This window comes from Prunus avium, chromosome 8, assembly GCF_965620075.1.
Source record: "Prunus avium chromosome 8, drPruAviu1.hap1.1, whole genome shotgun sequence".
Lineage (NCBI taxonomy): Eukaryota > Viridiplantae > Streptophyta > Magnoliopsida > Rosales > Rosaceae > Prunus > Prunus avium.
The window spans coordinates 25,742,029-25,760,673 of NC_142291.1; the positions used below are offsets into that span (position 1 = coordinate 25,742,029).

General features: G+C 33.7%; 1 protein-coding gene and 1 long non-coding RNA gene across 2 annotated transcripts; both read right to left on the reverse strand.

The window, feature by feature from the left end:
* Nucleotides 1-4,799: 4,799 nt before the first annotated feature.
* On the reverse strand, nt 4,800-6,169 carry LOC110770438 (bidirectional sugar transporter SWEET5-like). Its single transcript, XM_021974581.2, has 6 exons — nt 6,127-6,169; nt 5,928-5,964; nt 5,606-5,822; nt 5,354-5,515; nt 5,037-5,156; nt 4,800-4,928 (listed from the first exon to the last, which is right to left on the reverse strand). Exons 1-6 carry the CDS (start codon nt 6,167-6,169, stop codon nt 4,800-4,802), a joined length of 708 nt encoding a protein of 235 aa, XP_021830273.1.
* Nucleotides 6,170-12,098: 5,929 nt separating this feature from the next.
* On the reverse strand, nt 12,099-12,888 carry LOC110770432 (uncharacterized). The gene is made up of 3 exons (XR_015826491.1): nt 12,743-12,888; nt 12,432-12,551; nt 12,099-12,322 (listed from the first exon to the last, which is right to left on the reverse strand). It is a non-coding gene; the product is annotated as an uncharacterized LOC110770432 (long non-coding RNA).
* Between the last annotated feature and the right edge of the window lie 5,757 nt (nt 12,889-18,645).

Here is an 18,645-nt window from a genome sequence, read left to right on the forward strand (position 1 = left end):
CACTGTGATGTTTGTGGGTTCCTAAAGCATTAAAATTTTAAAAATTCCAGAGGTAATCCATTTCTGCAGACTTGTGTATCAATATACACTACTACAAAAATGAAATAGATGACGGTAATCCACCGTCGTTGTGATGCTTTGAAAACCATCGTTAAATCGGCCGCCATCTTTTAGAGTATCAAACTATGACGGCTTTTCACCGTTGTTGTTTATCTATAAAGACGACGGTTTTATTAATAGCTGTCGTTGTTCTGATTCAAAGACGACAGTCTTTTGTTAAAAACCGTCGTTGTTTATGACTAAAGTCGACGGTTTATAAAAAACCGTCGTTATTTATGGGTAAAGATGACGGTTTTTTTTGTTAAAACCGTCGTCATATATGGGTAAAGACGTCAGTATTTAGTTAAAAAGCATCGTTGATTGTATATAAAGACAACGATATTGCGTTAAAAATGGTCATTGATTATATGTACAAACGATGATTTTTCCAATAAAACCATTGTTTTATTATCTTTAAATCTGTCGTCTAATAAATTCCCAAGCTGTTACATTCTTGTTTTTTGTTTCCTATGATTCTATATCACGATTTTAACCAGAAAACCTATTATAATGCTTTATTAACGAACGTATACACTCAAAAATGATTTCTTTCATAAAACTTGAAGACTCAATAGTTATTACATAGTCAACCAATCTTTATTCTATTACATACATACTTCCTACCTATAATTAGAAATAATGGAGCTCACAAATTCTACTAATTTGATCTTAACTTCACCAATTTGTTCTTGGGTTGACTTAGCTCTGCCTTCTTGCACATTTTCCAAGTTGGTGGTGTCGGAAGGACACTTGTAATTTGCTGTTATTTTTTTTTTTGGTTTCTGTACATCACAGCCTTCTTCATCGATCTATAGTCATCCTTTTTTTTTTTTTTTTTTTTTTTTTTTTGTACAATATCTATATATATCTAGTCCATGCCAAAACAAAAAGGAAAAAAATTATCTTCATATATATATTTTTGCTTATGAACTAATTAAAGATTGCATGTATGTGGAGAGATGCTATGAATGACGGGAGTCAAAGATGAGCAATGAAGCATATACTTATTCGTCTTTATGCATTTAGAATTATAGTTTACTTATCATTTTTTTTGTCATGAAATTACTTTTATGTTTTTACTTTTGCGCATGACATAAATCCTTATTTGGTTGCACATTTGAACAAATTAGATGCCTTTTTTTTTTCTTTGGATGTATTGATTTGGAAGTTCTTTACAAAATGTTTTTGTAAAGGTACTTTTCTCTTTTGCCCAAAAAAGAGAAAAAAAATATTTTAAAACTCTAATAAATTCTTTTAAAATCTACGATAAAACTCTAACAAACACCATCAAAATCAATCTAGGAATTCAATCAAACTCTATGTGGAGTTGATAGAAATCAATTGAACTACATTGAACTCTATAAACTTTATAACTCAATTTAACTCTTTTAAAATCTTAATTGAATACACCCCCCTAAGAAGAAATAGATGGGAGGGAGATTCAGAGAGTTGAGGGTTTCGATTTTCAGAAGGAGGGAGAGAGAGGATGTTCTTCCAGCCATGGGGGAATTATGAAATGTTTAGATTGAGGGCAAATAACTTAAGTGTCCTTTTGTTTTAGCGTGTTTTCAAAGGACGACGTGTGTCAATTCCACACCGTAGTGTTTTTAAAAATCAACCGCTTTTAGTGGTGTCCTAGATTATATACCACGACTATTTTTAAAAACCGTCGTTTTTTGAAACACGACGACGGTTTTTAGATCCACCATCGTCTAGTTTGTGTCGTTGTTTAACAATTTTGTAGAAGTTATAATTTTTTTTGTCACTCAATTTCAGTTGAGAGTGTTCCATCTGGAGAGGCCAGACTTAGGGTTGAAGGAAATTGCACAAGAGTACAAGCTGAACTGGGATTCTTCTATCACTGAAGCGGGCAGTAGCATATTGAATTTGGGATTCTTCTAACAATCAGGCACTTTACATCCAAATCATTGGCTCAACAGCTTTAGCCCAACTTATCAGGTTTCTAGATCATGCTTGACAAGGGTTTTGAAATGTAATTATAGGCATAGTACAATTTCTCTCTACTTCCATTTGGATAAGTGTAACTTTGACAATGAATCTATCGATCCTTGTAATACATGTGGAGTTATTTTTTGAATGAAAATTCTTTATTATGTGTTATCTATATTAATTGGAAAGAAGAAAATAGTTTTACTTATCATGAAGCTTCAATTTACAAATGAACTAGGTGAATTGGAAAATAATAGTAAAACATTGATATTTAGTATGACAACTTGCAAAGACTGTTGTTAAAAATGTAACAACAACGTGCATACGAATGTTGTCAATGATGTGTTCAACAACGAGCAAAACACATTATTGCACACTTCTTTCACAACATGTGTGCGTTGCGTTCAATGGTGTTAACAACGAGCATTGATATCAATGACGACATGCAAAGTGTGTTGTCGAAAGTCCTGGACCTTTTAACGACATCGACTTCAACAACGTGTGTCGCGTGTTGTTAATATCATTCAACAACGCACAATGCATGTTGTTAAATGACTTTTTTCTTGTAGTTAAGCATACAAGTTCACTTGGCCCTGGACACAGATAGGTTCGATTTGGTAAAGAGCTCAACCTGTTAATCCTTAAAAGTATATGAAGTTAGTAGCAAGGTCAAAAATATCAATGGTATCGGAAATATCGGTAGTCCAAAAACACGGAAATTTTGATGGAAATATCGGGATATTATCGATACCGATAAAAATTGAATAAAAACCACAAAAATTGTAAGAAAAACGTGGAAATTTTAATTAAAACTTTGGTAGATGTTTATTTAGTCAATTATCTATTAGTTTATCACAAAAAATTGGAAGGAAATACCTTGCATGATGAGTTTAACTGATTTAAGTTGATTATATAGCGAGCTGACAAACACTGTGAGTGTAGAAAATATGTAGTAATTAATGAAAAAAGATTAAACACACCATAATCATTTATATATAATGATTTACTACAATATTTTAGATTTTATACATTGCATGATAATATACATGAGTGACTCAGTACCACATAGAATTCCTCTTTGCGTATTATCACAAAAACATAAACAACATGGTGGTTAAGGCGTTGGAGGAGTGAAATGGCAGGGGTTCGAATCCTCTTTGCGTGTGTGCTTTGTGTTTTTTTTTTCTTTTTCCTTTTTTCCATTACATCGATATTTTCGATATTATAGCGATATTTTGACAAAATATTGCTGAAGTGTGAGCAAAATTATCGACATCGATATTTTTCAATATTATCGATATTTATTCAATATGTGTATGGATACATTCCGAAATATCCGAGACTCGAAAAAACGATAATATCCTCAATATTTCATCGATATTATTGATATTTTAGACTATGGTTAGTAGGAAATAGACATGGAAGATCAGTAGAGATGACTTCAGGTGATTTCAACAGTAAGGTTCAAAGATGTGTTCCTTGGAGTGCAAGGCTGATGGTATCTTAGGATGATTCCAAATGGATGTTGCCAAATCTTAGTATATTTTCAGTTGCAGCCCCCCTTCTAGATAGACTTGACGATGACCTTGAGTATTTGATTGTTCTCAAATTGATTTGAGTGAATCACATAAACACATGTTGATCTAATTTTAGACATTAACCACTCTCTTACTGCATGACAAAGATAATTATTGGCACTTGGCACTTCCAAACTTGTTTTACCTGATGTAAACATGGAAATTTTGCTAAAGTGATAAGATATCAAACTTATTCTAAAAAATTGCTTATTATTTTATTGTTGTGCCCTATCGATGAATTTTAGACATTAACCTGATGTAAACACATCTTATTGCATGACAAAATTTAATTATTGGCACTTGGCACTTCCAAACTTGTTTTACCTGATGTAAACATGGAAATTTTGCTAAAGTGATAAGATATGAAACTTATGCTAAAAAATTGCTTATTATTTTATTGTTGTGACCTGTCGATGAATTATTGGGGATTTTTAGGGTCATGCTAGGGAGACCAACTTGAGATACCAACTTGTGTACCAACTCTCTAATAGAGGTGGAGCCCACCAATACAATGGGTCCCACGCTCTATTAGAGAGTTGATACACAAGTTGGTATCCCTAGCATTTTCCATTTAACAAAGGCAAATCTGATGTGACATGGTGTTAGCAAACCTGTGTTGGGCTTGGCCTATCGTGTTCACCTTGCCTTCTTAGTTTACGTTAGGCTTAAAAAGGAAACGATCATATGGCTAATATGAAGGCCCACATGAAGGGTCCATATATGGCACCCTCATTATAGAATTTCACATAAATATTCAGTACTTATCAGATTAGGACTCTATGAATGAAATCAAGCAAAACACATTTCTTTGTAAATGGCCTTTCTTTTGACTTCTTCAACCGGAAAATACCAACTCAGTGCCGTTTAGCATTGCTTATTTGGAGCCATAAATGATTATTTTGACATTTTTGAAATCCCAACTCGTTTGGTAAAAGGTTTAAAAATCACTTTTGTGAAATAATTGATCCAAATGAACTGGAGACAAATGAAAAGCACAATGAATCGGGAAAATTAAAAAATTTTCTTATGACCACGGTTGAAAATTATAATTCCCTCAAAATTTGAGAATTCACTTGGCTTTAGTCTGTATAGCTGAAGAAAAATGAATAAATTACAAGAATTGGTTGGACATAAGAAAGTTCAATAATTGAAGCAAGAACCTCTTTCACGTTTCTAAACATCTGAGAGTTGAACCTCAGATTTTGGTTTTTCATCCTCCTCATCCCAGTTGGTGGTCTTGTAGTAGGTGGCATATAAGATGAGCTGCACCAACCCAGAAATTAATCCCAAACCATTGGGAACCTACCAAAAGTTTTCAAAGAAAATGGTTATTCACTCTTCTTTTTGAAAATAAAAATAATTAAATAAACGTGTACGTACTTGAAACAACAAAAATGTATAGAGAATTACCAAAATGTAGGGATCAAATTTGATGAGTGCATAGATGAGCCAGACAATTCCATTACAGAAGTTAGCAAGAGAGAGGGTAAACGGCATATATTTCACACTTTTTGTCTTGATGACCATTTTCTGCCACCCAAAAAGTAAGATATATAAAGCCGTGGTGAATGATTTTCAACCCTTAGATGATGATTCATCCCAAAGTTAAAAATGTGAGTCAAATTATGTGCTTTTTTGTGTGTCCATCGATTCCGACCAAAAAATATTTAAGACATGCAATATCTATGCAACATAATAATATATGGAAATGACTTATTTCTACATACCACGATTGTCAAGGGTGAGGCATACATAATGATATTGCAGACAATGCACAAGATGCCAATTATCATAGACCGGCCTTTAGTGGTATGGAAAAAGTGCAGGGTGATGAAAACCACAACAGCAAAGAAGATAACTTCAACCAGAAGAGCAATAAGGATCCTTCGCTGCAAAGGAAATAAGGATATATTGTAGTTTTAATAAGGTATTAGCATTCCATAGCTCATGATATTTCACTTCTTAGTAGTATTACTTACGCGTTTTGCGTTAGAAGAGTATGTTAAGAAGATGGCAATGTAGATGAGTTCGATAACGAATCCACAGCCGTTGATTGTAATGACAAGAACGCTATCAGGATGGACAAAGGGCATGCCATAGAAACACCACATAGCACAGTTGAGCAATGTTGCTACATAAGGATCCGCCTTGAATTCTCCTACTGATTTTTGCTTGATTATTTTCACAAATGTTGGGCTGCAGTATTTTCATAATTCATCACATAACATATAAGATATTTGTAAATGCATAGATTAGAGATCAGAAAAAGATAAAGACAAAGATAAAGGAGCTAGAGCTTACAATGGGGAGGTAAACAAAAAGAAAGAGATGACATTACCTATGAGAAAAAAGGAACAAGAAAAAACAGTATAGGTAAGATAAATGTGAGTAGAAATAATCCTATATCTCACCGGTGTAGTAGTGTCACCAAAATAGTAATGGCAAAGAGCAAGATTGAAAATAGAGGAAAATAAACGGAAGCGCTAAACAAATAACTGACCGATAATGCCTACAATGATTCTGATCGTTTCTACATTCACCATTTTTATGTTTAGCGGAGAATCAAAATGCGGCGAATGTTTCCTTGATCGTTACACAAAACGAAAGAGGATTTTTTATATGTTGTAAGAACAGAGATGATATGAAGAGTACTTGGGGTTTTGATGAGGTTTACATTGAAAACTTAGAATTATTTAAAGGGCCATTCTGAATTAGAAATTTATTTTTAGCCAATCCATAACAAAATGTGACACATATGGGTGTAAGTGACCTGCCTCAAAGTGTTGTATTGTTAGATCAGGTGGCTGGGCTGGGGAAGTAATGTTATTATCTGTTATGTGGTTGTCAAATGCCTAAACTCGCAAAAGATTGTTCACAGAGATGTAAAAGATAGAGAACACATGGTGCAGGACAAGACAGCGATTTTGGGTGAAGCTCCATGATCTTTTTTGTTAAAAAAAAATATGATTATTTTGTTTTGAAAAGGCTTGCTATTTTTACCCACGGAATTTTGTTTCCAAAATGTTAATATAATTTGTATACTTTTGCTTATATTTTCTGTTCCCCCAAACTTTAATTCTAGATCTTTACTCCATCGTGTGCTTTACAAATCAAGTTTGATTCTTCTTTTCGTACATTAAAATAGTTTAGAATATCACTTTGTCAAAAAGTAAAAACCTACTGATAACTAAGCGACGTAGAAATAACGAAGTATTACCTGCTTTAATCGCTTGTTTTCTTGCATCATTTGGGATCCCTGCGAATACAAGAGTATGGTGGAGGAGGAGAAATAAATTATTAGGAAAGTTTACTCTTAGTGCCAACAAATGTTGCACCACACCTGAGGTCCACATTTGTTTCCAATTTGTATGTGTTTTTTTTGTAAGAATTATTTTTTAATAGAGACGTATGAGATAGACGACGGTTTGAATTATCGAATTACAATATAATGTAGAGTACATCCAACAAAACGTCCATTTGAGGAATCCCGCAATTAAAACTTTATCTATATCATATATAAAGACATCCCTATATGTCAATTTATTTTGTTAAAATTTTAATTACGCCTCTATTGTTGAAACAATTTTAATAAATACATTATCAAAATTATACATTGTCTCCACTAGTATTTTTCAATTACACCTCTAAATCTCTCCCAAATCAGTATATCCAAATGAAATCCTAGTTATTTTCTCACCTTTTATCACTTATGTAATTGCTCTATGCCATGTATTTATAGATCTCAGCAACTTGTCTCAGTATCATTGAAATAGTTTGTACTTTTTTTATTATCATCATCTCATTATTTACAGCAAATGTATTGGCAAATCAGTGTTAATCATGCATGGAGATAGCCATAAATTCAAACTTTGGCGCAAAATTCCTTGAAAGTTAAAAAAAAGGTCTCATATCCAACCTTCCACTTAAGAGAGGTGATCTCCTTCAGAACAATTTCACCCTGAAACACAAAATGTTTATATGGAAGGGTATGTTGAAGAATTTCTAAAAGCCACAAAAATTAATAAATCAACCAAACTGAGAGAAACAAACCTTCGCATCTCTAACACGCCTCAATCCTGATCCGAGAAGTTTCTCTAGTTCGTGCAACTCTTTCATGTTTAGTTCTTGGAGTTCGTCTCCCATTAGCTTCCTGTTGTAGGAGGCACCCCTTATTGTTGCCAGAGTGATGTACATTTAAATCCCAACTTATAAACAGTAATTATGGATGTAGTTATATACCTTAGCTCATGTGTATTCTCCGCAATTTCCTTGCTCAATGCGGCGGAAGTACTGCTCTCAAGCTGAGACATACAAAATGATTGCAGTTTAATGAAATTTTTTTTTTCCAGAAAAATAATTTCATATGCAAGATGTAGAAGCAGTTTGGAAAGTAAAAATACTATGTTTCCCCCTTGTTTATAGATCACCAAACTCAAAGATTATGGGTGGATTTGGAAAATATGCACAGTGGAAGTATAAAATGTGTTTAATGTGTAGAAACATACCAACAAATTAAAGAAACAGAAGTAAAAGGCTACATAGAGCTCCTATACCCAAGAAAACTCCTTTCTATATAAAAACTTCGACACAAATCTATATTTTTTGAATTCATACACTTCTTCACTCTATTCACTTCTCACTCTCACAAATAACAAAAGCAAGCCTTATTTAAAGGTATTCCTTAACCCAACCACTTAAACCCACTAACTTAGGGCTCGTTTGAGAATGCTTCTAAAGTAAATACTTATGCTCATAAAGATGTTGAAACTTTCAAAAGAAATCCAAGTGCTTCCTAGGAAGTGCTCATTGAAGAAGCACATAGGAAGCACTTCTAAACTTTTATGTCAAACACTGTCATAAGTGGTTTTAGTTGTCAAAAAGCACTTTTAGCTCTTCCAAAAGCACTTCGAAACAGAACTTTAGTTTAATACTAACTCATAAAAGAAACTCTTCATTGATCCCGCTAACTCATGCAATTATTAAATAAACTAGATTAGTAACAGTTAAACTCTCCAAATGATAACTCTTCATATACTACGCATTAATCTTTGAAATTACTGCCAAAAAAGATGAATTTTCATTCGTTGTTATCATCGGTAATTATTTCCATTTGGTTAGGCTAGAAGTACTATATTTTATTGAAGTTCTTTAGAAATTTTTATGTGACTAATCATTCTTTGTTTTATTTTTTGTTAGGGGAGAGAATTGATAAGTCTATATTTTATATATATTTTATGCCTCCTTTACTTATTTATTTGTTAATGTCCTTGGATTAAATTGGTTGTTTTAATTGGTTTTGTGAGATTTGTGAAGGAATTGTGAATAATAGGAGAAAGTGTGCTAAAAATGGCAAGAAGATGAAGATTGGAGATTAATTAAAAAGAAGCCAAGTCATTCCTTTTGTTGCAAGGAATCTTGTCAAATTTCCTTGTTCAAGATGGCTCAAGTCTTATCAAGTCAAACAAGGAGAAATAAAGAAGACCCTATTTTAGAAGGAGTCCTACTTTTTATAATTGTAATTATACCTTAGATAGATAGGATTTCTAGGAGTATTATAAATAAGGAGTTTCGGTCATTGATCAAGGGCATCCATCATTCTCCATCCTCCATGATCTACCATCAAATTCCTACATATTCATAATCATAGCCGAAAAACTCAAAGGAGAATACGAAGAGAGCTTGTGCAACCTTGGCATTCTACTTGGAGAATTCGGTGCCTTCCATGTTTTCATCAACCATCAAGATTCTCGATAAGTCATTCATGAACTAATTTCTTTTGCTAGGGCTACGATGTAGCCTAGCTATGAATACTCAAATTCTTTGATATTCTTAATTTTATTTATCTATACATGTTGAGTGTTTGTTACCGTTCTTAATGTTTTCAATTAATTGGCCACTAATTGCTTGATTGGAAGAATTAGGTTGAGACCGGAAGGAGATTCCTAGTAAATAGCTTCTTGTAACAAGTACCATAAATTATATAGCCAACTCGGAAGATTAGGTTATGGTTTGTGTAATCTTCAATATGTTTTCCACAAATCTTAATGGGTTCTAAGCTATCTAAATCCATAACTAGGAATAGAGTGGGTTGATGGTAAGGAATACAACTAATATAACTCAGAAGAGAGTATTGGTGAGGTAAGGAAAAACGATTATCAACATGTTAGGTAATTAGGATTAACAAGCTAGAAGGATTTGGGTGGAATTAGCTAGGTGAATTCGGTGCCCTAGTGCTTTATCATCTTTGTTTTCATCTTTTACATTATTTACTTAATCTCAATTTATTTTACTTGCTTAATTAGATTTTAATCATCATAATTCTCTTATCGTTTAATTCAAATATAATTAGAAATAAATCACTCTAGTATTTAATAGATTAACTTGATCCCTGTTAGAACGATACTCTATTTACTACCATACTAATTTGAGCGATATTGTCCACTTACAATTAATCACATCAAATTTTGGCGCCTCTGTCGAGGATCGACTTAGTCTGTTATATAGTGCGCTTTATTTTCTAGTTATACCTTGAATATTTTCTAGTTATCCCCGGCAACGGCGCCAAAATTTGATGTGATTAATTGAAAGTGGACAATATCGCTCAAATTAGTATGGTAGTAAATAGAGTATCGTTCCAACAGGGATCAAGTTAATCTATTAAATACTAGAGTGATTTATTTCTAATTATATTTGAATTAAATGATAAGAGAATTATGATGATTAAAATCTAATTAAGCAAGTAAAATAAATTGAGATTAAGTAAATAATGTAAAAGACGAAAACAAAGATGATAAAGCACTAGGGCACCGATTTCACCTAGCTAATCCCACCCAAATCCTTCTAGCTTGTTAATCCTAATTAACGACAACATGCAAAGCGTGTTGTAGAAAGCCCTGAACCTTTTAACGACATCAGCTTCAACAGCATGCGTCGCGTGTTGTTAATATCATTCAACAATGCACAATGCGCGTTGTTAAATGACTTTTTTCTTGTAGGCTAGCGTATTCACTTGGCCCTGGACACGGATAGGTTCAATTTGGTAGAGAGCTCAACCCGTTAATCCTTAAAAGTATATGAAGTTAGTAGGAATGTCTAAAATATCAATGGTATCGGAAATATCAGTAGTCCAAAAAAACGGAAATTTTGATGGAAATATCGGGATATTATCGATATCGATAAAAATTAGATAAAAACCACGAAAATTGTAAGAAAAACATGGAAATTTTTATTAAAACTTCGGATGATGTTTATTTAGTCAATTATCTATTAGTTTATCACAAAAAATTGGAAGGAAATACCTTGCATGATGGATTTAACTGATTTAAGTTGATTATATAGCGAGCTGACAAACACTGTGAGTGTAGAAAATATGTAGTAATTAAAGAGAGAAGATTAAACACACCATAATCATTTATATATAATGATTTACTACAATATTTTACACTTTATACATTGCATGGTAAGATACACAAGTGACTTAGTACCACATATAGAATTCCCCTTTGTGTATTATCACAAAAACATAAGCAACATGGTGGTTAAGGCGTTGGAGGAGTGAAATGGCAAGGGTTTGAATCCCCTTTGCGTGTGTCCTTTGTGTTTTTTTTTTCCTTTTTTCCATTACATCGATATTTTCCGATATTATCGATATTTATTTGATATGTGTATGGATACGTTCCAAAATATCCGTGACTCGAAAAAACGATAATATCCTCGATATTTCGTCAATATTATCGATATTTTAGACTATGGTTAGTAGGCAATAGACATGGAAGCTCAATAGAGCTGACTTCGGGTGATTTCAACAGTGAGGTTCAAAGATGTGTTCCTTGGAGTGCAAGGCTGATGGTATCTTAGGATGACTCCAAATTCCACATTATTGATGCTTTGTCCAAATGGATGTTGCCAAATCTCAGGATATTTTCAGTTGCAGCCCCCCTTCTAGAAAGACTTGACGAAGACCTTGAGTGTTCGATTGTTTTTATTGATTTGAGTGAATCACATAAACACATGTTGATCTAATTTTAGACATTAACCACTCTCTTATTGCATGACGAAGATAATTATTGGCACTTCCAAACTTGTTTGACCTGATGTAAACATGGAAATTTTGCTAAAGTGATAAGATATGAAATTTATGCTAATACTTATCATATTAGGACTATGAATGAAATCAAGAAAAACACATTTCTCTACACATGGCCTTTCTTTTGACTTCTTTAACCGGAAAATACCAACTCATTTGGAGCCATAAATGATCATTTTGACATTTTTGAAATCCCAACTCGTTTGGTAAAAGGTTCAAAAATCACTTTTGTGGAATAATTGATCCAAATGAACTGGAGACAAATGAAAAGCACAATGAATCGGAAAAAAAAGAAAATCTTTCTTATGACCACGGTTGAAAATTATAATTCCCCCAAAATTTGGGAATTCACTAGGCTTTAGTCTGTATAGCTCAAGTAGTATTGATGTGGGTTGTAAACAAGAAAAATGAATAAATCTCAAGAATTGGTTGGACATAAGAAAGTTCAAGAATTGAAGCAACAAGAGCCTCTTTCACGTTTCTAAACATTTGAGAGTTGAACCTCAGATTTCGGCTTTTCATCCTCCTCATCCCAGTTGGTGGTCTTGTAGTAGGTGGCATATAGGATGAGCTGCACCAACCCAGAAATTGATCCCAAACCATTGGGAACCTGCCAAAATTTTTCAAAGAAAAATGATTATTCACTCTTCTTTTTTAAAATAAAAATAATTAAATAAACGTGTACGTACTTGAAACAACAAAAATGTATAGAGAATTACCAAAATGTAGGGATCAAATTTGATGAGTGCATAGATGAGCCAGACAATTCCATTGCATAAGTTAGCAAGAGAGAGGGTAAACGGCATATATTTCACACTTTTTGTCTTGATGACCATTTTCTGCCACCCAAAAAGTAAGATATATAAAGCCGTGGTGAATGATTTTCTACCCTTATTAGATGATGATTCATCCAAAAGTTAAAAATGTGTGTCAAATTATGTGGTTTTTTGTGTGTCTCTCGATTCCGACCAAAAAATATTTAAGACATGCAATATCTAATAATATATGGAAATGACTTATTTCTACATACCACGATTGTCAAGGGTGAGGCATACATAATGATGTTGCAGACAATGCACAAGATGCCAATTATCATAGACCGGCCTTTAGTGGTATGGAAAAAGTGCAGGGTGATGAAAACCACAACAGCAAAGAAGATAACTTCAACCAGAAGAGCAATAAGGATCCTTCGCTGCAAAGGAAATAAGGATATATTGTAGTTTTAATAAGGTATTAGCATTCCATAGCTCATGATATTTCACTTCTTAGTAGTATTACTTACGCGTTTTGCATTAGAAGAGTATGTTAAGAAGATGGCAATGTAGATGAGTTCGATAACGAATCCACAGCCGTTGATTGTAATGACAAGAACGCTATCAGGATGGACAAAGGGCATGCCATAGAAACACCACATAGCACAGTTGAGCAATGTTGCTACATAAGGATCCGCCTTGAATTCTCCTACTGATTTTTGCTTGATTATTTTCACAAATGTTGGGCTGCAGTATTTTCATAATTCATCACATAACATAAGATATTTGTAAATGCATAGATTAGAGATCAGATAAAGATAAAGACAAAGAGAAAGGAGCTAGAGCTTACAATGGGGAGGTAAACAAAAAGAAAGAGATGACATTACCTATGATAAAAAAAGGAACAAGAAAAAACAGTATAGGTAAGATAAATGTGAGTAGAAATAATCGTATATTTTTCACCGGTGTAGTAGTGTCACTGAAATAGTAATGGCAGAGAGCTAGATTGAAAATAGAGGAAAATAAACGGAAGTGCTAAACAAATAACTGACCGATAATGCCTACAATGATTCTGATCGTTTCTACATTCACCATTTTTACGTTTAGCGGAGAATCAAAATGTGGCGAATGTTTCCTTGATCGTTACACAAAACGAAAGAGGATTTTTTTTATGTCGTAAGAACAGAGATGATATGAAGAGTACTTGGGGTTTTGATGAGGTTTAGATTGAAAACTTAGAATTATTTAAAGGGCCATTCTGAATTAGAAAATTATTTTTAGCCAATCCACAACAAAATGTGACACATATGGGTGTAAGTGACCTGCCTCAAAGTGTTGTATTGTTAGATCAGGTGGCTGCGCTGGGGAAGTAATATTATTATCTGTTTTGTGGTTGTAAAATGCCTAAACTCGCAAAAGATTGTTAACAAAGAGATGTAAAAGATAGAGAACACATGGTCATGGGGCAGGACAAGACAGCGAATTTGGGTGAAGCTCCAGATCTTTTTTGTTATAACAAATATGATCGTTTTGTTTTGAAAAGGCTTGCTAATTTTTCCCTCGGCATTTTGTTTCCAATGTTAATATAATTTGTATATTTTGTTGAAGTGAGTCTCTTAATTAATCAAGGAGATTTATTTCCTTGATTAATTAAGGGATGTACTTTCCTTTTTTTATATAGTTGTCAAATCATTGTATAATTATGAGATACTTTCCTAATCCTTTACTATATCTAATTCCTTGTAAAGCACTCATGTAAACTCTTATATATACCTCCTTATGGAGAAGAATAAAAGAACAACCTAACATATTCAAAACCATATTCATATTTTAGCATGGTATCAGAGCAATCGATCCTCGGTTGTCTCTAAATTCTCATATCAAAATTTCTCCTCCCCTCCTCTTCAAGGGGGGAGGGGGAGTGAAAAAGGATCTGTTTCTCTTTCTCCTGGAGATTTTGCCTCTTTCTTGACTCCGACATATCCTTCTCTTCAGGGGGAGAAGAGGATTGAAGAGAAGTTTCTATGTTCTTAAGCCATGTTCACAGGGTTTCTGTGTCCTTAACCGTGTTCACAGGGTTTCTGTGTCCTTAGTCGTGTTTACAGGGTTTCTGTGTTCTTTAAACTCCTCATATCAAATTTCTCATATTTCTCCCAAATCTAAATCCCTCAAATATAAATTCATCAAATGCCTTATCTCAAATTTCTCATATTCAAATCCAAAACCCTAAATCAAATTCCTCATATTTTTCCCGAAATCAAAATCCCTCAAATCTAAAGTCCTCAAATGCCTTATCTCAAATTTCTCATATTCAAATCCAAATTCCTCAAATCTTATACACATACCTCTCAAATCCAATTCCTACATCAAATTCATACATTAAATTCCTCAAATCAAATTCCTCCAATCAATATCCCTCACATTCTCATATCACATCTTACTTCCGCTGCGATGTCAGGAATCCCTTATTGCAGACTCACAGAAGCATGCGGTTAATCCTGCTGACCCGGCTACCTGGACTTGTGCTTCTATCAACACCACCAAAGGTTCTACTTTTCATACGTCCTCTCAAAAATCCGCATGGATTATCGACTCGGGTGCTACGAATCAAATGACATTTGATCCTGACTAACTTATTAATCACAAATCATCCACTCCGTCAGTGGTGTCTAATGTTAATGGTACCCCTCCCCTGTGGATCAGAAGACTCTTGACAGAATTGGGCTTCGAGCCAGAAAAGCCAATGGAGTTGCATTGTGACAACAAGTCAGCCATTGATATTGCCCATAATCCAGTTCAACATGGTCGAACCAAACATGTTGAGGTGGATAGACATTTTATCAAAGAGAAGAAGATCATCCGCCTACCATTCGTAAAATCAGAAGATCAACTGGCAGATACCTTAACCAAAGCTGTTTGTGGCAGAGTATTTCATGACTCACTTGCCAAGTTGGGCATTTGTGACGTATATGCACCAACTTGAGGAGGAGTGTTGAAGTGAGTCTCCTAATTAATCAAGGAGATTTATTTCCTTGATTAATTAAGGGATTTACTTTCCTTTTTTTTTATTTTATATAGTTGTCAAATCATTGTATAATTAGGAGTACTTTCATAATCCTTTACTATATCTAATTCCTTGTAAAGCACTCATGTAAACTCTTATATATACCTCCTTATGGAGAAGAATAAAATAACAACATAACATATTCAAGACCATATTCATATTTTAGCATATTTTTGCTTATATTTTCTGGCCCCCCAAACTTCAAATCTTTGCTCCGTTGCGCTTTACAAATCGAGTTTGATTCTCCTTTTTGTACATTAAAGTAGTTTAGAATATCACTTTGTCAAAAAGTAAAAACCTGCTGATAACTAGGCAACGTAGAAATAACTAAGTATCAAAATTGAGGATCAATTTTTTTTTTCTTCAGAAAAAGGATGATAACTAAGCCTTCCGGCCATGGTTATTCTGAAGGCTTTGATTGAGCGAAAAAATGGAGGAAATGAATTCCTTTAATTCAAGAGTACGCGTTAAGTATAACTCCTGCTTTCAATGAAATCACCAAATATTAGTGCAAAAATTCTCACGGGAGAATATTCAATTGTGGATTCTTCAACCTTTGATCTTCCTTCTCCTTCTTACTCGGTTCCTGTAAAAAAGATCAGAGTAAATAAACCACACCCGGGAGGTGTTAGCCAGTTAGGTCGATTGAATCTAGGAGAAACAATAGCTAAAAAAGGATATGGAGATTTTTCTATGGTAAGAACCGGGCGGGCGAAGCCGTGTGTAAAAATATGTGGAGAGGAGAGAGATGTGGCCGGCAGCGGTGCTGGCGCCGTCGGCTAGGAAGGAGAGAGAGGGAGAGTTTCAGGTGTTTTCTCGGATTTTAAAAGTACCTTGAATGCTTGGTGTAGCCGTGTATTTATAGGCTCCTTGCGTGCTAGGAGTTTATTCTTTCCCCAAATTGTAAAGATTAAGTCCATTAGTGATTTGATTGGGATCAAATCTCCTAATTTGATGATGATATCTCCAAATTAGGATAATATCTTAATTGGTGATATTATCTTTTTAAATAAAGATAATATCCATATTTTTGGTGTCAATTATCTTGCCAAATAAATGACTTAATTAATTGACCTATGAGATATTCTTCTTGTCCACGTGGCATCTTGTGATTGGAGGCCAAAATATTTGCTCCCACAGTGATGTGTGTGGGTTCCTAAAGCATTACAATTTTAAAAATTCCAAAAGTAATCCATTTCTGCAGACTTGTATATCAATATAATTTTTTTTGCCACTCAATTTCAGTTGAGATTGTTCCATCTAGAGAGGCCAGGTTGAAGGAAATTGCACAAGAGTACAAGCTGAACTGGGATTCTTCTAACACTGAAGCGGGCAGTAGCATATTGAATTTGGGATTCTTCTAACAATCAGGCACTTTACATCCAAATCATTGGCTCATCAACTTTAGCCCACCTTATCAGGTTTCTAGATCATGCTTGACAAGGGTTTTGAAATGTAATTATAGGCGTAGTACAATTTATCTCTACTTCCATTTGGATAAGTGTAACTTTGACAATGAATCTATCGATCCTTGTAATACATGTGGAGTTATTTTTTGAATGAAAATTCTTTATTATGTGTTATCTATTAATTGGAAAGAAGGAAATAGTTTTACTTATCATGAAGCTTCAATTTACAGATGAACTATATTGTTATAAGGTGAATTGGAAAATAATAGTAAAACATTGATATTTAGTATGACAACATTTAAAAATATAACAACAACGTGCATACGAATGTTGTCAATGCTGTGTTTCAACAACGTGCATAACACATTATTGTACACTTCTTTCACAACATGTGTGCGTTGCATTTAATGGTGTTAACAACGAGAACTGATATCAACGACCATAGACAAAGCGTGTTGTTGAAAGCCCTGGACCTTTTAACGACATCGGCTTCAACAGCGTGCGTCTCGTGTTGTTAATATCATTCAACAATGCACAATGCGCGTTGTTAAATGACTTTTTCTTGTAGTAAGCATACAAGTTCACTTGGCCCTGGACACGGATAGGTTCGATTTGGTAGAGAGCTCAACCTGTTAGTCCTTAAAAGTATATGAAGTTAGTAGCAAGGTCTAAAATATCAATGGTATTGGAAATATCGGTAGTCCAAAAACACGGAAATTTTGATGGAAATATCAGGATATTATTGATATCATATCAATAAAAATTAAATAAAAATTACGAAAATTGTAAGAAAAACTTGAAAATTTTTATTAAAACTTTGGAGGATGTTTATTTAGTCAATTATCTATTCGTTTATCACAAAAAATTAGAAGGAAATACCTTGCATGATGGGTTTAACTGATTTAAGTTGATTATATAGTGAGCTGACAAACACTGTGAGTGTAGAAAATAGTAATTAATGAAAAAAGATTAAACACACCATAATCATTTATATATAATGATTTACTATAGTATTTTACACTTTATACATTGCATGGTAAGATACATGAGTGACTCAATACCACATAGAATTCCTCTCTACGTATTATCACAAAAACATAAGCAACATGGTGGTTAAGGCGTTGGAGGAGTGGAATGGCAGGGGTTCGAATCCCCTTTGTGTGTGTGCTTTGTGTGTTTTTTTCTTTCCTTTTTTCCATTACATCAATATTTTCGATATTATAGCGATATTTTGACAAAATATTGCTGAAGTGTGTGCAAACTTATTGACATCGATATTTTCCGATATTATCGATATTTATTCGATATGTGTATGGATACATTCCAAAATATCCGTGACTCGAAAAAACAATAATATCCTCGATATTTCGTCGATATTATTGATATTTTAGACTATGGTTAGTAGGAAATAGACATGGAAGCTCAGTAGAGATGACTTCAAGTGATTTCAACAGTAAGGTTCAAAGATGTGTTCCTTGGAGTGCAAGGTTGATGGTATCTTAGGATGACTCCAAATTGCATAGTGTTGATGCTTTGTCCAAATGGATGTTGCCAAATCTTAGTATATTTTCAGTTGTAGCCCCCATTCTAGATAGACTTGACGATGACCTTGAGTATTTGATTGTTCTCAAATTGATTTGAGTGAATCATATAAACACATGTTGATCTAATTTTAGACATTAACCACTCTCTTATTGCATGACAAAGA